General features: G+C 40.4%; 1 protein-coding gene across 1 annotated transcript in view; it reads right to left on the bottom strand.

Moving 5' to 3' along the window:
- Positions 1–20,618, bottom strand: part of USP22 (ubiquitin specific peptidase 22) — an 89,922-nt gene that overhangs the window by 1,669 nt on the left and 67,635 nt on the right. Inside the window, exons 7-13 of the mRNA XM_041401837.1 lie at positions 16,470–16,617; positions 10,275–10,380; positions 8,300–8,458; positions 6,094–6,220; positions 4,666–4,757; positions 3,172–3,234; positions 1,173–1,322 (exon numbers count right to left, since the gene is read on the bottom strand). Of these exons, the coding sequence (XP_041257771.1) occupies positions 1,173–1,322; positions 3,172–3,234; positions 4,666–4,757; positions 6,094–6,220; positions 8,300–8,458; positions 10,275–10,380; positions 16,470–16,617 (845 nt within the window). The remainder of the gene's footprint in view (positions 1–1,172; positions 1,323–3,171; positions 3,235–4,665; positions 4,758–6,093; positions 6,221–8,299; positions 8,459–10,274; positions 10,381–16,469; positions 16,618–20,618) is intronic.

The raw sequence follows: 20,618 nt of genomic DNA, 5'->3' as shown, positions 1-20,618 counted from the left end.
ACCCACCCTGGCACAGCCACTGGGGAGTCCTCAGAGCACTTCTGAGACCTTCCAATTGTTACAATTCCATCCAAGCCCTATGGATTCCCTCACAAGATGCAGAGCCACCTTGTCAGCATTTATCTGAACCAGGGAAATGTATCAAAGCTCAACCCAGCCTTTATGGGCAATAGTTGTGTTGTACATCCTCTCCTTGCCTCTGGCAGGTTCTTCCATGGGCATAACCCCACCTGAGCACCAGGCACGTGGTTACTGAATCTCAACAAACTCATTTCTCTGCTCACCTCAAAGCAGAAGCTCCCTGTCAAGTCATTTAACACTAAAATTCAGGTATTATAGATTTCTGTTTTTACTTCCCGATTGAAGTTTAAAAAAAGGAAAAACGGGAAAATCTATTAAAAAAATTACAACCTGAACACTGTGCCTGCAGCAATCCTTGAAAATGTCATGAATAATTAAAACAAAAATGGTAAAGACTTATCTCTGCAGTACCAAGTCCATAGTTGAAAGTGCAAAATGAAGACTTCAGATTTTAAGTTGCTTTTTTCTTGGAACATACACCAGTCCCCAGTGCTTTCCTCAAATGAAGAACACCACAGTGCTTCCCTTGAAAAATACTGCTCTGTCCTCCCAAAGCTTGTGTAATATAAATATCAGAAGCTATAATGTCAATCTGAGATTAATTTAAAGCCATGAGCTAAGAAACAGCTCATGTTCTCTACCTGCCTCCCATGGAGCCTTGCTATTCTGGGTCACAGCACCTCCTTAATGGCTTTTCTTCAACCCTTTTACACTCATCATAATCCAAAGGTTCTGCAGGCACAGACTGGATTGTGTCATAGAGGTAAGCACTGCTCCTGCACTAGCTGATCACATCACTTTGATTTTCAGAATCCCTTCCATTAGCAGGAGTTTGGACATGAGCAGCAGTTCCAGACTTTGCAGTCACCTGATGTCCCTTGTCCTTCCCCTCCCTTTCCTTCAGCAAATCCAGGGTTATAAAGCAGTCATGGATAAATGTAACTGTGCAGTCTTGAAGCACTGAGCATTACAGGCAACATTCAAGAGAGAAATTATCTTTCTCTATGATTAAAAGTGGTTTTTTTAAAGTAAGGAAAACCCAACAAAGGTCAAAGTTTGCCTTCCTTTGCCCTTCCCAGGGGACCACTTACCCTTCACTGTCTAGCACATCCTTAATGCTTGCCTTGGTGATAATGGCATCATCACACTTGAACCACTGGTCCTTGTGCTGCCTGATGAAGCTGGTATAGTGCCCACTCTCCAAGGTTCCCTGGTGATTAACTACTGCAAACAAGGAATACCTGGGACAGGAAACAGACCATGAATATGTGCATCAAAAGGGGGGAAACAACAGACATTTCAGACAGCCAGAAACTTTTGTTCAAAAGCAGACATAGCAATGGTAAAGGATCTGATCCATCAGTAAAACACCAGCTCTAACACTAGCTGGGAAGAGGGTGGCCTTGCCCGGGGGGAAAAAAAAAGAAGAATTTTTCTTTTCCTGTCTTGCTATTTCTGCAACTCTCCAGTCTGGTGACCACTGTCAGCTTTACCAATACTGGCTACCAAAGTTGCTTCTAAAATAGATCAATATTGGTGCACTCCTGAAGAGGACCACTGATTATCCAGTCTGACTTCTACTTCCCTGATTTACTCTAGTGAACCAGAAAAAATGCATTTGAGGTATGAGGAAGGAGGTAATCTTAGATATTTCTAATGATAAACTGCTGAACTGATTAACTGCCCTTAATCTGCAAAGCCTGTACTTTTTTTGAAATACTGAATATATTCAGACTCAACTTCCAGCTCTCAGATGCTGCTGTGCATTTGCCTGAAAACTTGCAAGCCCACCTCTGTTCCAAAAAAGATACTGATAAGCAAGTTGCTCTCATTTTGTTTTTCCTTTTCTTTTTTTAAAAGTGCAAGACTGAAGTCTTTGGCTCTTTTGTTCTAAGGTAAGATTTTGTTTCCAGTCTTAAATATACTAGTGGCTCTTTTTCAAGCATTTTCCACTCTCTTTAACTCTTTCATAAAATGCTGCCCTCACACTTTGTGTGTGACACAAGCACAGCTACATAATGGTAAAATAATCTCTCTAATCTCACTTGGCATTGTCCTACTCAAGTTCAAAATTCACAGAACTCTTTTGACACAGTGGTGCCACAACAAGGCACCTATTCAGTGACTGCCTACAGAGGCACTGATTTAGAGCCACCCTCTCTAGAGGAGCCCTTGAATCCAGCTGGGATGGACAGCACACTTCAGTCCCAGCTGGAGCCTTCTGACACTGCCCCAGCTCTTCCCTGGCACCCAGATCCCTGAGGAATCCAGACAACTTTGTTCTCATTACCTAAACCTCCTTAATTTTTAACAATTTCTCCAAGTTAAGGCATGAGCAAACCTCAAAAGTGATCAGCTGTGTTACCTTCAGACCTTTATCTAGCACTACTGAACACCCCACATCTAATGACTCAAACTGTAGGCCCACACAACACCTGCACTAAGACCTGGTTAGTTTGGTTTTACATCTTTGTGTGATTCTAGCTGACTGAAACTTTTAGTGGCAAACCAAGTGCCTTGAATTTAAATACACAACAGCAGCAATGGAACATGTAAGCTTATTTAACTGAAGAGGTAAGATTTGTGTGACCATTTCTATTCCCATACAGCAATGGATGCTAGTTTCAATCACACCCCCTTTACATTCCTGAGCAAGTCCCCCACCAGTCCATGATTTACTCTGACTGGAATCAACACCTGCCCAACAGACCCCAGGATTACTGGGATCACCTACTCCTGACTTTGAGTGTCAGTGTTCTATTAACTTTCTCTGGTCCTCTGGAATTTGCCATTGCAATCAGAAGAGGAATATTTCAAGGCAACACCCATCCCTTGTAATAAACATTGTGACCCCAGCATTTCATTTTGCCCACAGACCATTTGAGGGTACCACCCTCAGCTCTGCAACAGCTGCTACAGCCCCACGGAAGGGCAGGAACTGCAGTGAGTGAAGCTTTATTCTGCAACATTTCAGACTTACTGTGCTGTCAGATATGGTAATGCACTGGCACTGCAGGATAGAAAGCAACACTATCTCCTTCTAGAAGGCAACTACCTTTCACAATAGGAGGCATGGAATGTACCACTTACTTATTATCATTGTTTAGACTATCCGTCGGCTGCTGGTACTGCCCGTTCATTCTGCTCTCTTTACTGCAACACACACACACACAAAAATCCAGTCACTTAAAGCAGTGCCTTCCCAAACCCAGGAAATTGCTCTGACATGACACACAGCCTGTTTTCTGAATCCAGGTCCTCATTCCAGCTGAGCAGCAAAGGGCTGATTAGGATGCTAAAGATGCTTTATTTGCTCTCACAGCAGTGCTACATCACAAACACCATTTCTCCTCCTGGTCAAGGCTTCAGTGCTGCAAATACACATCTGTTTACGTCAAATGTTTTATCCAAAAAGCTTAAAAACAGGTTAAGAAAAGATTTGTATTTGAAACCCAGGAAATTATCTAATTACATCAATCCTTTATCTTGTAATGGGTCAATCATCTTGGCTCTGACTTCTAAATTCATTTTGAATTTTGACAGCAGCAATAGGATTATGCTGTTGATTTCCTAGCTGGTGAAATTCAGACTACTGAGTTATGCCTGCTGATTATCCCATCCCTATTCCATTATGCTGGATACCTTTCATCAGCAGAGCCTGTTCTATCCAGGGAGAATTCATCACAGAAGAACAAGGAAGTCTCAGGAATATATTGAAATAAACCATATATTCTTAATATAACAGTATTTAACAGAGCTTCAGGGCTCTTCTTTCTCTCTTGGTAGAAGTATCTACTTTTTTTTCCTGGGAAGTAAGAAGTGCAGGCAAAGCTTGAAATTATAAGTAAAATTTCAGCATCAAACAGAGTCTCTCTGTTAAGAGATATCATGGTTTGGGGCTTTCTGCACTGCTTCAGATATAAATTAAATCTAAATATCCTCTTGCATATTTGCATGAATGTCTGACAAACACTTTTTAATTAAGCTGATTAAATTCCTTTCATAAAGGTGCATTTATATAAATGCCACGTCTTCCACAAACCTGGGAGGTGGGAGAAGTCTTGCTGTTTCTATTTTAATCTGGGCTATGTTTTTGCTTCTTGCAGCATCCTCTAAACAGAAGTTGAAGGTACTAAACAAAAACCCCCAGATTTGCTTATGTGCAAAGGAATAAAAAGGAAGGATTTTTATAACTTCAGGAATACTGCTTAGGGATTAGGCTGGCCAACTGCACAGGGTGGCAGGTGTGTGGGCACTGAGGGGATGGGACCAAAGCAGGGGTCTGAAGGCAGGATGGATCTGGGTCTATAAACTGAACAGGCAACCAGAAACATAACAACACATTAATTAAAGAACCCCACCACAGTGTTTAAATAGAAATCCTTTTCAGGCACATGAAACTGAACAGTTTATCTAAAAATGGGTTTAGACAAGCTACAGCTTCCACAGAGAAGCTCATGGCAGAAGTGCCACCCCAGACACTGTTGTGTACCCCCAAGCATGCTCCTTGTTTTGTGCTGCAGGTGTGTGAAGTGGGAACCAGTTCTGCTCAGCTCTGTTGGGGGTTTTGGACTTGGAACCCACCTGGAAGCCATGAAAGGTGTCATGTCCAGCTCCAGGGGAAACGAGACATACGTAGTGATCTTCCGCCTCAGTTTGGCTGAGTGTTCAAACCGCTGCAGGCAAAGGCAAGAGGTTCTTCTTTAGAGAAAGGTTAAATTTTATCTCTTTTATACATGTCCTAAGCTTAGAAACAGTAACATGAAAGCACATTAGCAGTCACTCTGCAGGGACAGCCCCAGATTTTTCCTACCAGCTCTGTGGAAATGGCCAAGTAAATAACAACACATTTCTAGCAGGAAAATAAACCACCATTTGTGGGCTCAATGTTAACACAGTATTAATTAGATTATTTACCTTGATATCTATGCATACAAACCTATTCCCACCTGACATCAAAGAAAAAAAATATTAAACAAGGAGAGCACAGAGAGCCTTTACCCAAAGCAGTGCTCATTTGCACCAGGGCTATTCAAACCCATGGCTGCTGCCTACCCTGGCTCACAGAACTGGTGATAACAGAGTTTGCCTTCAGATTCACACTCTGAATCCACCCATCCCATCATCTCAAGTGACAGGAGTCAAGCCTACACAGGAATACCCATTCAAATTAAGGCAAAAAATGGAATGTGCTAACAAAAAAAAAGCCCTGTCCCTCTGCCAAAAGGGGCCTGCAATACCCACCACCCTCTCCTCATCTCCTTCACTGAACATTAAATTGGAACAGGAACAAATACCAGAAAGAGATGAATGAGTTTCTATTTAAAGGCAGCTTCCCTCTCCATTTCTCAGAAATTCTTCTCTATTTACACTTCAAGTTAATTATTTTCCAATTGTGATGCTGTAACAATTCCCTAGCAACAGATCCAGATGTGAAAAGCTGAGACTTCTGTAATTCTTATCTTTTGTGTTTCTCTCTTGCGTTAACACACAAAATGAAATTTGCATTTTGCATAGACAGGGACAACACAACACTTAGGAAAAGTAATTTATTTTCCAAAAAATCTTCAGTCATTTGGAGTAACACAAATACTGAACTAAGTATAGGAAAGGAGTGGAGCACATTCATCTTGACTTGCCTCAGAACTTTTCCATGCTTTTCTTTCAATACAGTGGCAATCTTTCAGTGAAAGTGTAAAAACTGTACCATGTAGGATGAGGGGGTGTAACTGGAGATTGCTTTCTGTGCTGGTTCAGGTTTTGGACCAGCCTTCCATTCTGTCTCTAGACTCAAGCTGGTTAAGCTCTCCCAGAAACACTGCAAAGCTACCTCAGAGATAATGTAACACTATCTTAATAGAAAATCTAGCTGGGCAAGGCAAGATGTTCTTTATATTAATTTATATCATAGAAGTTTAGTCAGTGAAAGCCAGAAGACATGTCCAAGAATTCAGCTCATCCTCTCAGAGAGGAAATCACATCCTCTGCTCTGTTGCCCCCCTGTGAACTTACTTTGAGATGAAAACAGGCCACAATGGGTAACTTCTTCATAGTGAGTTGTTTGGTAGATTCTTGGTAGCTATGGCAACCACTACATTTGATTTTGGCACTGCTTCCTAGATGTTCTGGCCTTGTAAACCTAAAAAAAAACATTGAAAAGCAAAGGAATGCACAAAACAATCAGATGGTTTTTGACATGTGCTGGAAACACTTTCACTTGTGGGTCACTGGCACCACAAGAGACAAGAGTCAGTGGGTTTTAAGTCATTTTGGAAAAACCTACCATCAAACCATAATAATGTAAAGTGCCATGGCTCAGATATCCAAATGTGACATGGATCATTGCTCTAACTTGCAGTGGAGTGAATCAGTGGCTGAGAAAGGAGCTCAGTGTCAGTTCATCTCCTACAGCAGAGCAGCTCATTTTCATACAGACAGCAAAGAAAGATCTTTTGTTTTCAAACCCAAAACCATTGATATGGAAGACCCTCTCCTGCAACACACTATTCTACCTTGTAGCCCTCCAGGGCTGGGATCAAAGCTCTGAGATGGAAAGACCTGTAAACACAAAGTTCTTTTCAAAATACAGATACCCTTCTAAAAAACCTTTGTTGACAAAAATCTCTTTCAAAATTTTCAGACAGAACTGCTCAAAAGAGCCAGGGGAAGAAACCATTAGGGAACAGGGAAGTGCTCACAGAAAATGGACTACCTCAATGGTCTCACTTCAAACTAAAGCAAAATCCCTCTTTTCCAGAAACTCAGCACAGAAAGGCCAGGACCACGGACTTTCCTTTCTTAGTCCTTTCCTCCAAGTTTAGATTTTCAAAAGGCAAATCAACCATTTCCCCAAAGGCTGCCTGTAATCTTTGAGATGAAATATTTCAAAACATAGTTAAAAATTTTAATTTTCAATTTCTTCATTACAATGAAGAACATGAGGGCAACATGGTGTCAGTTTGCCCCTCACCCTCACTCTGACTATGGCCAAAGCAGCCTCCAGCAGCAAATGACATCACAGCTTCCTGATTAATTAACAAGATTTCCTTTACCTGGCCTACGCACCATCATTCTCTGGGTTTGTTTTTTTTTCCTTTTTTTTTTTTTTCTTTGTATTTGTTTATCCACTTAAAAGGCTTATAAACTTGCTCTGATAGTTGTTTGGAATGCCCTTATATTTCCATTTTTGTGTCACAATCCTGCTCAATCCTTCCTTCTTCAGGTCAACTTCAGCTGCATGAACATGAAGTTACACACCTTTTTTCTTGTTAACTTTTGGATAAAAACATAGACCCATCTTCTTTATCCATTAGACTTCAACTTCTTTCCAAAATCCATACTTTCTGGAAGTATCTTTGAACCTGGATGTCTTTCCTTCCCTATCATCAACACTGATTCTGCTAATCTCTGTGTTGAAGAAAATCACCAAAATTCAATTGGTTTTGCCTCTTGATGTATTCCTGCATCAGCAATTTTCCATGTGTACTAATTCCCTCATTTCCTTAAAATTACTGATCTTTATAGTGTCAAGCAGATTAGAAATCAGATGTTAGAGACTATGAATTTTTATTTCAGAAAGATTAGCTTTGCCCCAGGCTCCAGGTAACCTCTTCCTCAGGCAAATATCTGCATTTGCCACAGGAGAATGACTTTCAGATCTGCTGAAAGAGCCAAGTGAACTGTACACAAAGCCATAACCTTCTCCCCAGGTATCTCCTTCCAAGATGCCTAAGTGTCAGCCTCAGAATTACCTTTTCTTTTTGAAAGCTCCATTCCTTTAATCCTTAATGGCATCCCTGCAACTAAGCTGGGAGTAGCTGACTCTCAGTTGTGCTTAGAGCAAAATCTGATTCCTATTTGGTGTTAGAATTTAGATAAATATAAAATGCAATGTAATTTCTTTTCATGTGCCTCCTCAGTCACCAGAACCAAGAACAAGGAGACAGACTTTAGTGATTTTGATCATGTAGAACCACATTGTCTGGCAGCAGCTAAAATTTGTTTTCTTCTTACATAATGTGGCTTTGAGTTCTTATTGTTGCTCTGAGCCTTCTTACTTTCTCACATGCAAACAACAAAAATACGTGGTGTAAAAATGCTGCTTGGGGACGGAGCTGTGACAAAGCCCCACTTAGTCCTAGTGTTCAGAGCCACCTGGAGAACAGGATGAAGCCAAATTCATTCCCTTTCTCCAAGCTGTGTCTGTGGCAGGCCGTACCTTCTCAAGCAGTCTGTGAGGGTGGTGGTGCCCGACACGTGGCTTTCCCCGTTGACCACGCTGCCATCGCTGCCCGGACTCAGCGGCCAGAAGGGGGTGGAGGAGCCTGGCAGATCCAAACTGATGTCCCAGAACGGGTCTATCGTCGTGGAAACGCCACTGTGGGAGACAGAATGGGTCCAGACATCTTTAAAGGAAGCCAAATGAACAGTTTCTCCCTCGCTTTGGGGTGCACTCCAGGTGCTGCATTTTAAGGACTTTGGGATCTCCGTCACCCCTAGAGGGCACTCAGAGATGACAGAAAATAGAGCTGCTCCTGAGTGTTTGCCCACAACTGATGTTTCCCTGCATATTTAAAAGCTGTATGTTTGGGGAAATGTAAGTGATGTATGAAATGCAAAATAAAAGTGTTTAAGACATTCTCCTGCTCACTGAAGCCCTGAGACTCAAAGCAGAGCTGCTCTGAGACAGAGGCACCACTGACCAGGATAAACCAGTTAACATCTGTGACAACAGCTACGTGCCATCCAACTAATTTACAAACTGGTCTTGTCTGCTCAAGACATGGAAGATGGTGCTTGAGGCTACCTCAAAAAAGAGAAGGCTTTGAAAATACTCTTGCTGTCCAGCAGTGCACTGAATTCAGCTTTGCAGTTCCTCTCAGCATCTCCTACAGCCTTTGGGATTTGAGAGGCCAAAGAGCAACTGCATCAAGCAGTAGCTCATGTTCTCCATCAGAGCTCTCTAAAGACAGCTGAAGACAAGCCAACAGCCAGACTGTGAAAAAAGCTGCTCCAAATTTTAACTGCTATTGACTCAAATCTTCTCTTCTAGCATCCACATTTTTAAGATAACTTCAGGGGTCTAAGCTCCTTGTTATTTTTTGAGTTCTCTCTTCCCCTAAAACCAGTGTCTTTCACTCTGCAATCTCATTAAGCCTTCAATATTCTGCCTTTTCCCTCTGCTTCATTTGTGCAAAAGTTGTCAATTTTCAAAAGAAAACTTCTTTTGTCAAAGTTTCATCAATGTTAATATTGTGTCATAACAAATCAAGCTTTGCATTATCACATAAGGATTCTGTGTCTCTACCAGGCAAAGAACAAAATTTCCTATGTTTTCCTTCGAGTAAATCTTTTGCAAATCCCTCCAGCAAACTGAGAATAAAAGCAGATTCAAACAAGCCCAGCCCATGAGCAGGACAGCAAGAATGCAAGGCAGAACAAAAAACAAGAACTCTGACTTCTGCACTATGGCAACATCAAATATCTCCAAAGAGAAGTCAACTTGTTCCAGTACAAAGGAGGACAATAAATACATTTTTCCATACTCTTGTAAAGGCTTTTTTTCTGGCACCTGAGATTACATTAGGCATCAGCCTCTATGAAACCTCTCCTGATGATACATGAAGCTCCTGACTGAAGGAAAATGTGGTTGTGTATCAGAATTTTCTTCAAATGTAGTTGCAATTATGTATTTTGAAATTTAAAGAGATCTTGGAAGTATTTTCTTTATGAACATGGAAAACAACCACCTTTTCCAGACTAGTAAAAGGCTTGTGTGCATGAACCTGTAGTACTTCCCAGGCAGCTTTTTAGGTATGTCTTAATACATGACAGTTAACTGGTAACTGATTGCATTTAGCTGACAGAATTATAGAATTAGTGAATCCCAGGATGGTTTGGTTGGAAGAGACCTTAAACATGATCTCATTCCAGCCCTTGCCATGGGCAGGGACACCTTGCACTAGACCAGGCTTCTCAGAGCTCCATCCAGCCTTGCACTGAACACTGGATGGGGCAGCCACAGCTTCTCTGGGAAATCTGTGCTGGTGCCTCAGGGTGCTGCACTTACACAGTTCTTGTCTTTCTGGAGTTTTGCCAGTATTTATTGGTGTTCAAGAGAGGAAAGGTTCAGTGCACTGCACTGGAGGAGTGCAGGTTTGAATCAGAGCCCAGGATCAGGAAAAGTGACTTACTGGCAGACTTGACAGGTAACATCCGACTGCAGTCCGCCTGTGAAGATTTGGTCTATGATGCAGTTACAGTGGTTGGGGTTGTTGGCCTTCTTCCCATTATCATCACCTGCAGGAATGCAAACACAGGCTCAGAAGTCAAAAATCCTCTGAGGGAACAGTGGTTTGTCTTGGACTGTGTCTCCAGTAACTCTTTCTAACTCAAACTTATAGTGCAAATTCACAAGGATAATACAGAACCCTGCAGAAGTTGTGCATTGAAGAAAAGAAGGAAACAAGATTGGAATTCCTTGAAAAATACAGAAGATAACCAAAAGGTGACTAAATGTGGAGGTGAAGCTTTAAGCCATAGCAGTTCTTAGCTAAACCCTTGCTCAGGGCATCTCCCTTTAAGAGGTTTGCTTGCACTGCCTGGCATAAAAATCAGCTCCTAAAACAAAAGAGTTGCCAAGGTGGTTCATGAAAATCAATATTTAAATTTCACAGCAGCAAATGCTACTTTTTTACTTCTATCCCAGTCAGCTTCTGTGAGTAGAATGAGGGGAGAGAGTTTTTTAAGAGCCATTCACCACCAGCCCACTGCCTCCATCAATGTGCACCTTCCATGCAGGTTTTCATCAGTGGGAAAATGAAAGATGTGCTTATCTGAAGTGAGGAGGTAATGCTGTGTCCTCCTCCAGCTTCTCCAGAGGCACAGTAAACACATTCCCATCCTTCAGGCATCACACACTGTCACTGCAGGTCCCCATTTTTGGGACTTGAATGCTGAGATTTGGCCAATTCAACTTTCTCACAATAACCAGAGTATTAAATAACCAGAGTATTAAACACTTCTGCACACAGTTCTCAGCTTCAAAGCCTTCTCCCTCCATTCCCCAAGGTGAAGTAGGAATGACACACTTTTCCTTGGATTTCCACACTGCCCATTGCTTATTTTCCTTGGGAAGGATAGATGCAACTGGGCTTGCTTTGCAATCAGAGATGCACACACCAACTACTACACAGCACCAGCTAATTATTTTTTAAAATACATCTCAAGATGTTTTTCCATCTCCTTCAACAGCAACTGCTACAACAGAACTAAGTTTGGACAGGTTTCCCAGTGTACTTAACTTTCTGGGAAGTATTTTAATTTCTGAAACTGAAATGCTAAGATTGAAATACTGAAATACTCCTCAAATCTCTGCTACTTCTTCTCAAAACCAATTATTTTCTACTCAAGAATATCCAAAAAAACCCACCTGAAGAAATGAAAAGTTTCTAAAAGCAAGACCATTTTCATGTGCCTAAGGTGCTCTAGCTGGAGCTTTCTTGTAGTAGGAACAGATAGAATTGTATTTTTTTTCCAATGAAGCTTTAGAATTATGCTGAAAAGCATTATATAATAATCTGGCAAAGTTTTCACTGGATACTAAGTGTGGAAAAGCAGTCATAGGTGATACCTACTAAGCTGCAATGGGCCACTTGAGTTAATTAGATTGTAAATGCCTCAGGAAAGTTCTCCCTCAGCTGCCAGATTTAGGCTTTAGAAACTTTTGTTTGAATTGCCAAGAAAAGCACATTGTTTCCTTAAAAAGACTCTTGAAGAAAATGCTCTAAAATTAGATTTCAAGTGTATGAGGTTCAAGTTGGGGGTTATCACACCCAGTCTGAGGTGTTTCTTGATGGGAATTTCAGCTAAATCTCACTGAACTTAAGAGCTTTTAAAGGGCTCAATTATGCTAAGCTAATGAAGAGGGCATACAGGATAGAGAGTGTGCAAGGCATCCTTCACCCACAGAAAAAGCTTCACTTTTATTCACAAGCATTAAAGAAAAAAAATCAAAATAGAATTAACTGGGTTTTAGTTAAAACTCCGCTTTTCCTTTTTAAAGAACTACCACATCCTCGTAACCTCCCCATTTCAAACATTGCCTCTGCTTTGTTTTGAGGGGGCAGAAGGAGAAAAGCAGTGCTGAGAGCTTTTCCCTGGATCCCAGGTACCATCCCAGCTGGACACCTTGTGCAGACAGTCATTTCCTCCCACAGAGAGAACTGAGCTCTCCCTTTTCAATTACACAAGTCAATTAGGATCAGCGATGAGAGGGTCTCAAATGAATATCCTGCAAGCTTGTTCCCAGCAAAACAGAAGGGTATTACCCACTCAACATTATTTCCCATGACATTTGGTTGGAGAGGAGGGAAAAAGGAGTAAGATTACCACCTACACACACTTGTCAATATGGAACAGATGCTGAGGGGAGGTGTATTATGCAGCTGAGAACTAGAAGCTGCTAGATTGTTGTGCTCAAGTGAAGGTTCCCTTCAACATTTCTGTCTCCCAAATGAGGTTTTAATTTCAGGTATTTTTTGGGGTTTAAATCAGGTCCAGGGAAATCAGCAGCTTCTAAGAATGGTCAGCACAAGAATAAAAGCAAACTTAAAAATACATCAATGTACACATTAATGTGATTATAAGAATGGCTGAAAACTGAGTTCAGGAGTCTGCACTCAAATGAAATGCAACTCTCAAAAACCTCCACACAGGTTACTACTGTATCTGTGAAATAACTAAGCATGTCAATCTATTTCAAAATAGGCATTTAATATACCACTAAAGGTAAATAATACACAGCAACAGTAAAAACAGCTTAAAAAATACACAACTTTTAAGACTGCTTTTGATTTTGATACAAAAATACAAGTTTTGCCTCAATCTTTCATTCTGTATTTTAAATAAGAAAAGGGAAGTCAAGAATTGTGAGATTTTAAAAGGGATATTTATCAAAACAAGACATTAATGTTAATATTTCTGCTTTGCTTTGGTCCCTGGTGTTCTGAACAAGTGCTTGTTATTTCTGACAAAGCAGTGTACACACAAATCTATATGGATCAGAGCAGATGACATGTTTCACAAGCATATGCTCTATCAATTCCTAAGAATATCACACAGAATTCACAGAGCAGGGCAGTGTTTTCCTCCCAAATCTCAGTACACCATTCTTTTTCTGGCTTCAGATTTGTTTTGCAGCACTCCTTGTTAAAGGTGAATGCAAAATGCTTCAAGAAATCCAAATAAATGAGGAATAATCAGCTTTAAAGTACTACTCTCTCTTTTTTTAAAACTACTGAATAAAGCTTGGGATAAAAACACAGGATCACTTCTATTTTTTTATCTTGCTTTTTGAAACTTTGTGTACCAGTGCCCATCTCTGCAACAAGCAGAGAAACCCCCACAGCCAGAGATGCCACTGCACAGAACAGTAATTTTTGACTTGTAGTCTTGATCCTTTTAAGAGAAGAGTAATTCTGGTCTAAGTTTCTCCAAACTTGAAGATGTCTGAGACAAAGGTGGGAAACTAAAAAGTGTCTGCATGATTGGAAGCTCACTGGATGGAAGTTTGCAGAATCAGAACCCCGAATTTATCCCAGAGCACTGGGGATAAAGATGCACCTGTCATGGTGACAAAAAGCTGACTTAATGCTTTACAGCCTGGGCACAAATACAGATTATTTACACTATTTCTTCTACCAAAATACTACTTTCCAGTTAGATCACCTGCCTCCCTCCAGCTGCTGAATGAAGAAGTGATGCACAGGCAAGACACACTCGACGCCTTTTATTCAGAAATATTTTCTGTTACTCCAGCAGCACAGAGGAGCCTACTGAGGGTTTAGAATATGCCCTGCCCAGATGCCACAGCTGAACCCAACAGTGGCAGCACATCTGTCACCCCTCAGACAGGACTGACATGGACATCAGACAGGTATCCTGGCCTTCCAAAACTCCACAGATGCCACGAAAGCAAAGTATAGATTCAACCAGCATTTAAAACACCAACCAAATCCAAACAAAATTGCCTGGGCCAGCCTGCCTACATAATCATCTCAGGGCAGCTGTAGGATTACAAAATTTATCTTTACATGGACATCAAAATCATGTATTTTTCTTAATTTAGGCAGTGACAAATCAACAACAAATATTCACAGCTTTGTCTTCACTTGCATTAGGACACTTCCTAGACAGCTGAGTACACAGAATGGAAAAGGGATAAATGACTAATGGCAGCCAAACAAACATCTCTGGATATTTATACAGAAGGAACACTTTCATTTACTTTGGTGCCTGAAGCCTTGGTGATCATGAATAATGTCCAAAAACTAGAGCAGAATTTCCCCCATGACTTTATTTTATTTCACTGTGTGTTAATTGTAAAACTTCATTACTATTGACTGGAAGCTTTAAAAGCTTTTTTCGTTCATTAAAATAAATATTTAATATTGGCAGGGGAGGTATTATTTGCTTACTGTAGCTGTAGGACATATTCTCACTATTAGTAATAATATTTTTACATCTGCACACTTCACATGCAAGTGTGTCTTTGTGGATACACAAGTGGGAAAACTTTCTCATTATACTGAAAACTAGTTCATTCCAAATGTGGTTTTGCATGACTATACTTGAAATTCTGCTTTAGATTAACTTGTTTGGTTCCCACACAACTGCTCAACCACCTCTTTTAAATTACCTTGATGTGGTATAGATTATTTACTATGATTTAATAAAAGCCTCTCTATTTCTTCAAAAACAGAAATTTGAAAACCTGGCAGCAGAGATGTCAAGATTCTTCATTTAAAGTCAAACCACTTTTTTTTCTTAAGTCTTTTCAGATTCTTTATCAGTTTGAGAAGAGCTCAAGGACCTTCACTGTTCCAAGTTTTTCTCTTTACAATTCTGAGACACAAATACTGCTTCATTAATTAATGAGGATGTGTAGAAGAAATATAAGCATTATCTTATATCAGAGATGTCAAGATTCTTCATTTAAAGTCAAACCACTTTTTTTTTCTTAAGTATTTTCAGATTCTTTATCAGTTTGAGAGGAGCTCAAGGACCTTCACTGTTGCAAGTTTTTCTCTTTACAATTCTGAGACACAAATACTGCTTCATTAATTAATGAGGATGTGTAGAAGAAATATAAGCATTATCTTATATCAGAGATGATGAAAAAAACTTCAAGATTTGTTAGATCAATGGTTCAGAAATTTAACATGAACAAAGAAGTGCTTCTGTTTGCAGCTGAATTTATTCAGTGTTAAGAAGTCAATTTGGGTAGATTTTGTTCCCTACTGGACTTCCACACCAGATTAATTTGGATTATTGAAATCCAGTTAGTGGTTGTCCAATGACAGACATTAATAACTACAAAGGAACTTCTCTTGTGTACTCCTGTCCTTAGCAATACTTTTTTTGGAGAAGATTCTTTTGGAGGCAACAATTATGGATGTGAACAAGTCCATCTGCTGCCATGCAGGGCTACCTCAGAGATAAAAGATTCACAATGGTTCAGAGAAGCAGTGGCAGCCTTCCCTTTGATAGTCCTCTGATAAGCCAAAAAACTAAACCTAAGTGCTTTTCCTAAGAGCATTTGAGCAAAGTTGAGTGCTTAAATCTTCTTTTTGATAACCAAGGACTTTTTGTTTGTTCTGTTAGTATCAGCTCTTCTACTTTTCCCTTGGAGTAATAGCAAAAATTGCCCTGCTGCACCAAGTGAATCAAGCTAGAGCAAACATTGGCAAGACTGGGAAATTTTCAGTTCAGCTTGAGTTCAGCTAACAAACAGAAAATACATAATTTTATTTGATATTACAAAATCAAGACTTAGGTACTTCATATCAAAAAGCATTACACTGAACATTTTTCTTGTATTGTACAATTATGTATTGTTCTATACAGACTAAAACAAGGTACCACAGCCACCCATTGCTCTTTCTTACGCACATTTCTGTAAGCAATTTGGTACCAGAAATACAGTAGAATCACATTTAAGCAGAATAATAGTATTAAGTATTAAGACACAACCTCTCCCCTATCTTATTTTCATCAGTCCCACGACACACTGAGTAAGAGTTCTAACTACTGAAAGTATAAATAGAAGTAAAGAGGCAATTTAAAAGAAAAGACAGTGACTCACAACCAATAAGAGACCATCATGATGGTGATTCAAACCAATGCACAGGCTCATCTGCTTCTAACTCTTGGTTAGAACTTTTTGACAGTGGGAATGGTTTATTTATTTCTACATCTTTTAAGTCTACTGAACATTTTTAAAGGAATTTGCTAAGAGTGCTGCACTGGCACTAGACTTAAAATGAGATGGTTCTACCTCCTTTGGATGCAATAATCCTTGTTGACTGGAGCCTGAGGACAAGCCTTACCTTTGCAGTGTCTGTGTAGCACATCTAATGCAGCAATGAGGAACTCGTGTGCATCTTGTTGCTCGTACCCTGCTAAATGCCGTGCGTGAGTCCATACCAGGTGCAATAACCTATATGGAATGTGAGGAGATCGGTGCCCAGAGTAAAACTGCTCAAAGCAAAGAGAAGGACATGATTGTTAACAGCTTACACAGCCTCAGTGCATTGCATTATTAAAAAGTCAAATGAGCGCAATTAGTCAAATCAATTGAAACCGTTTAATTCTGATGGCCTTAATAATAAAGGAGAGAGACAGCTTTTGCCACATGCTGCTGGAGAAGTGGTCTCAGAACTGAGCAGCTCAGTTTTCTCCCCTGAAATTCCATCAGTTTGTGATGGATTAGCCTAAAAAATGTGGGGGTGCAGGGAGTGGGGTGGGCAGACACAAACATCACTCACAATTTGCTTACTGATACCACTGGCTTTTATTAAAATAGCCTGGGGAGGAAAGAAAGGAAAAAAAAATCCTGCATTTGAAAAGGATCACCAATTTCATTCACAAATTATATGAATGAGATGCCCCATCCCATATCAGAACAAACACTGAATATGAGAATATTAGATGCTGACTGTCAGCCAATCCCTGACCCATGACAACTCTGCATCCAAATGCTGTGCACTCCAATTTTATGGAAAAATTTCTAAGCAGGGCAGCAGCCTCATGCCAGTACTGGCCTTTCACTGTAAAAGGCTTCAAAAACAACTTTATTGAGCCAGCTGTTTGCAGAGCTGAAGGTCCCCATTCAGTCAGTGATCCCCAAAGCCAGCTGCCAGCCCCGCTCCAGCAGGGTGTCCCCTGCCTGGGAATCTGGTGCTGGACCAGCTCCTGCATCTGCTCCTTCATCTGCTCCAGTCAAAATCTGATGAGCTGGCTCCAAAGTGACTAAAACTGCCCCAGGTGATTCTGCCAGAAGCACATTAGAGAGTGCATAGATGAATTATTCAGTCAGCACAGCCCTATGTGAAACACTGCTGCTGCTGCTGCTGGGGGTGACACAGCTGGGGAGGGAAATCAGCACAGGGCAGGAGGACACTGCCCACAGAAACTTTTTAAATTAAAAAAGTCAGGTCCCAAATGAAAAAACCCAAACAAACAAAACAAAACAAACCCCAACCAACCCACCCCAAAAAAACATGCCAAAAAACCACCCATGCTAAGGGTCTGTGTTTCCCTCAGGGGTTGAGGTTCAGCCCTTCCTTTATCCCTGCACAGTGATACCAGTTCCAAAAGCAAAGCAGGGATTCTCGTGGTGTCCCTACAGGAGTCAGAAAAGGCCCAGAAGAGTTTATTCACTTGACAGAGTAACATTTTATTTTTCATAAGTGAACATTTGTGAGTCATTTTGCCTTCCCTCACCTTCAGCAAAGGTATCTGCCAGTAAATGCTGCCTGCAACACCACAATTATGTTTTCCCAAGATCCTATCAAATCCATGGTGGTTTCTTTTCAGTTATTCTTCCCAAACAGAAGACAGTAAGTGGCAAATACACAGAACAAAAAACAAGATTTAAATCCCCAGCAGTATATAATTCTCATCCTTATTGGAAAAGTGAGCTTCCTTCCCCAGCCCTGAGTTTCTCCCTGCACAGTCTCTGAGCATTTTATGTGAATCCAAACACAGGCACTGTGCTACAAACCTGAGAGAAAACACTGTATTTTAAGGGACAGGTTGGCAAAAAGCAGCACAATCTTTATCTAATTCTCATATTGGTAGGGTTTCCTACACCATTTTAGTGTATTTCCTCCCACAGAAATTTCTTCCTCCCAAGATCTGCTTTTCCCAAACAAGAAGCTGCACCTCTGCAGCCAAACACCACAAAATGCTCCTATAAATACAAAGATCAATAGTTAACTCTGATGCCAACAAGGATGACACTGAGGGACTGGAGCAGGAGTGTGGTAATTGAAATCTGCTGATGCAGCTGCTGCTCAACATAATTCAGGGAACTGCAGCAATAAAACTTCCCTGTTCTGTCACTCCTTACAATTAGTCCCAGAGCTCTCCGGTCATTTTAACCACCAGCACTCCATGTAATTACTCCACTGCAGACACAAGACCTGCCAGCAGATTTTACATTCTCTGCTGCCTCAGTAGGATGAGAAGGATCTGACTTGAAGCTATTTCAAATTATTTACTATTATCAAACAAAAAAATAGAAACCTGTCTGGTAAGAATGTGGGGTCGGGGAAAAGCTCCACTGCTCAAATAAATATTAAATAAAACAAAGAATCTGAGCACATTCAATAACAATATTTTAACTGGAATGTATAAAACATCCATCCCATCTCTGTCATTTCCTTGCTGCTGGGAAAAGCAGCCTATCAGAGCTGTTCCAGTCCACAAAAAGGAAAAGAGTCCATGTAAAGTTTTATTCCAACCTTTTCACTGAAGTGTGCAAATATAAACAATGATGTATTGCAAGTCACCTTTAAAATACCACTGTTAAACAACTGTTAAACAACTGTTCCAAACATAATTTAAACTTTTTTTTTGTTTAAATTTGTTTTCAATTCAGCAGTATCAGCTGTTTATACTGGAGAGAACTAGTTTGAACAATTTCAAAGTGCTGGGTAATACACTGCTTAATTGCTATTCCAGGAAAAAAAAAGGGAGGGGGGGAGAAAGGAACAAACCAACCAGGATTCAAAGCCTCCATTCTTACACACAGCCCAAGTAAAAGTAATTTTGTTTTTCCATTTGAAACACTTACTGTTGCATTCTAGAAAGAATCTATAGAGGATTTATAAGACTACAGGCTTTGTAATTTGCATTTCTGTTAGCAAAAATATACAGGCAACAACGAGGTCTTAAAACAAAATAAGACCCCATGGTACACATCTGTACTTCTTTCTCCTCCTCCTGCCAAAAACATGCACAGAAGTTTCTCAATTATAACAGATAAATTTGATTTATCCTGCACATGTATCCGCTGAACAGTCTCTGAGCTTTGTAATTACAAGTTTATAGGCAGAAATCCTGCACCAGGTTCAAATTCAACTTGAGGATTCAAAAACTCCTCTTGGTAATTGGTTCTCAGCAAAGACTTAAAATTTTCTGGCAATTTACAATGGGTGAAAAGGCTGGACAAAACATGGAGCACATGCAAGAGAACACCTTCTGGAGGCTTCCCAAAGAACAAGGGTTCAAAGAATCACAAAACACATTCTGCTTGCATGAACTCTCTTCTTCACTTCTTTCAGGGAAAAGTACCAAATTTTACTAAACCAGCACCAACTCTACTTTCCATGACAAAATTCAAGCTTCTGTCTATGTAAAGAGCCTTAACTACATTTTTCTCCCCTCTAGTACCATTATTGTAACTTATTTTATACATAAGTCATTTCAACAGTAGCATCTTCAGATATCAAAGCCATAAATCATCTCCTCCTTTTCCTTCTTGGTCCTCACTTCTCAACTCCTCCCATGCTTTTGCTGTGTGCTGTGCTAGGCTCACAGGGATGAGTAATGATGGGAAAAATGAAGGTTTTGTTCCTTCCATCCCTGAGTGGATGCACTGCATTCTGCTCTACTCCCATTCCTACTATTCCAGTCACAGAGCACATGAGACACAGATCTTCTAGTCCTACCTCCCTGTGTGGTCATTCTGGAAAGGATTTAGATAAACCTCAGGGTGTGGACCATCTTGAAATTAATTTTCATTAGTGAAGCAAAACTACAACATAAACACCAGTAGGCAAAAAGGAGGGCACCAATTCTTTCAGCCAAAAGGCTCAATGAATGGATTGTGTGTTCTATCTTCACCCTGTCCAGCTCACCACTATCTGTTACTCCCAAATCCTTTTCATTCCTTTTCTTATGCAGTGTAAGTCATGTCATGATTCTATTGAGAAATGGGTTTCACGTAGCACAAAGGAGAATGTTAATTGATGCAGTCAGATATTTTTAAAACAAACAGATCTCAATGCTTGGTTTGTCTGCCAGAAAAGCTACCAGGAAAAAACCACCTCAGTACTGAGAACCATCTGACAGGCATTACTCACCACCAACCTACTTCAAGGTGGAAGAACTTTGTAGCTTCCTATTTATCACAGAGAAACAACTCAACCTATGTAACTACATGATCTTAAATGAAAAAGAAATAAAGTGGG

Source organism: Onychostruthus taczanowskii, unplaced genomic scaffold, assembly GCF_017590055.1.
Source record: "Onychostruthus taczanowskii isolate IOZ18803 unplaced genomic scaffold, ASM1759005v1 scaffold19, whole genome shotgun sequence".
Taxonomy (NCBI): domain Eukaryota; kingdom Metazoa; phylum Chordata; class Aves; order Passeriformes; family Passeridae; genus Onychostruthus; species Onychostruthus taczanowskii.
Note: the sequence above shows the minus strand (reverse complement) of the source record. Positions and strands in the feature narration are given on the sequence as shown.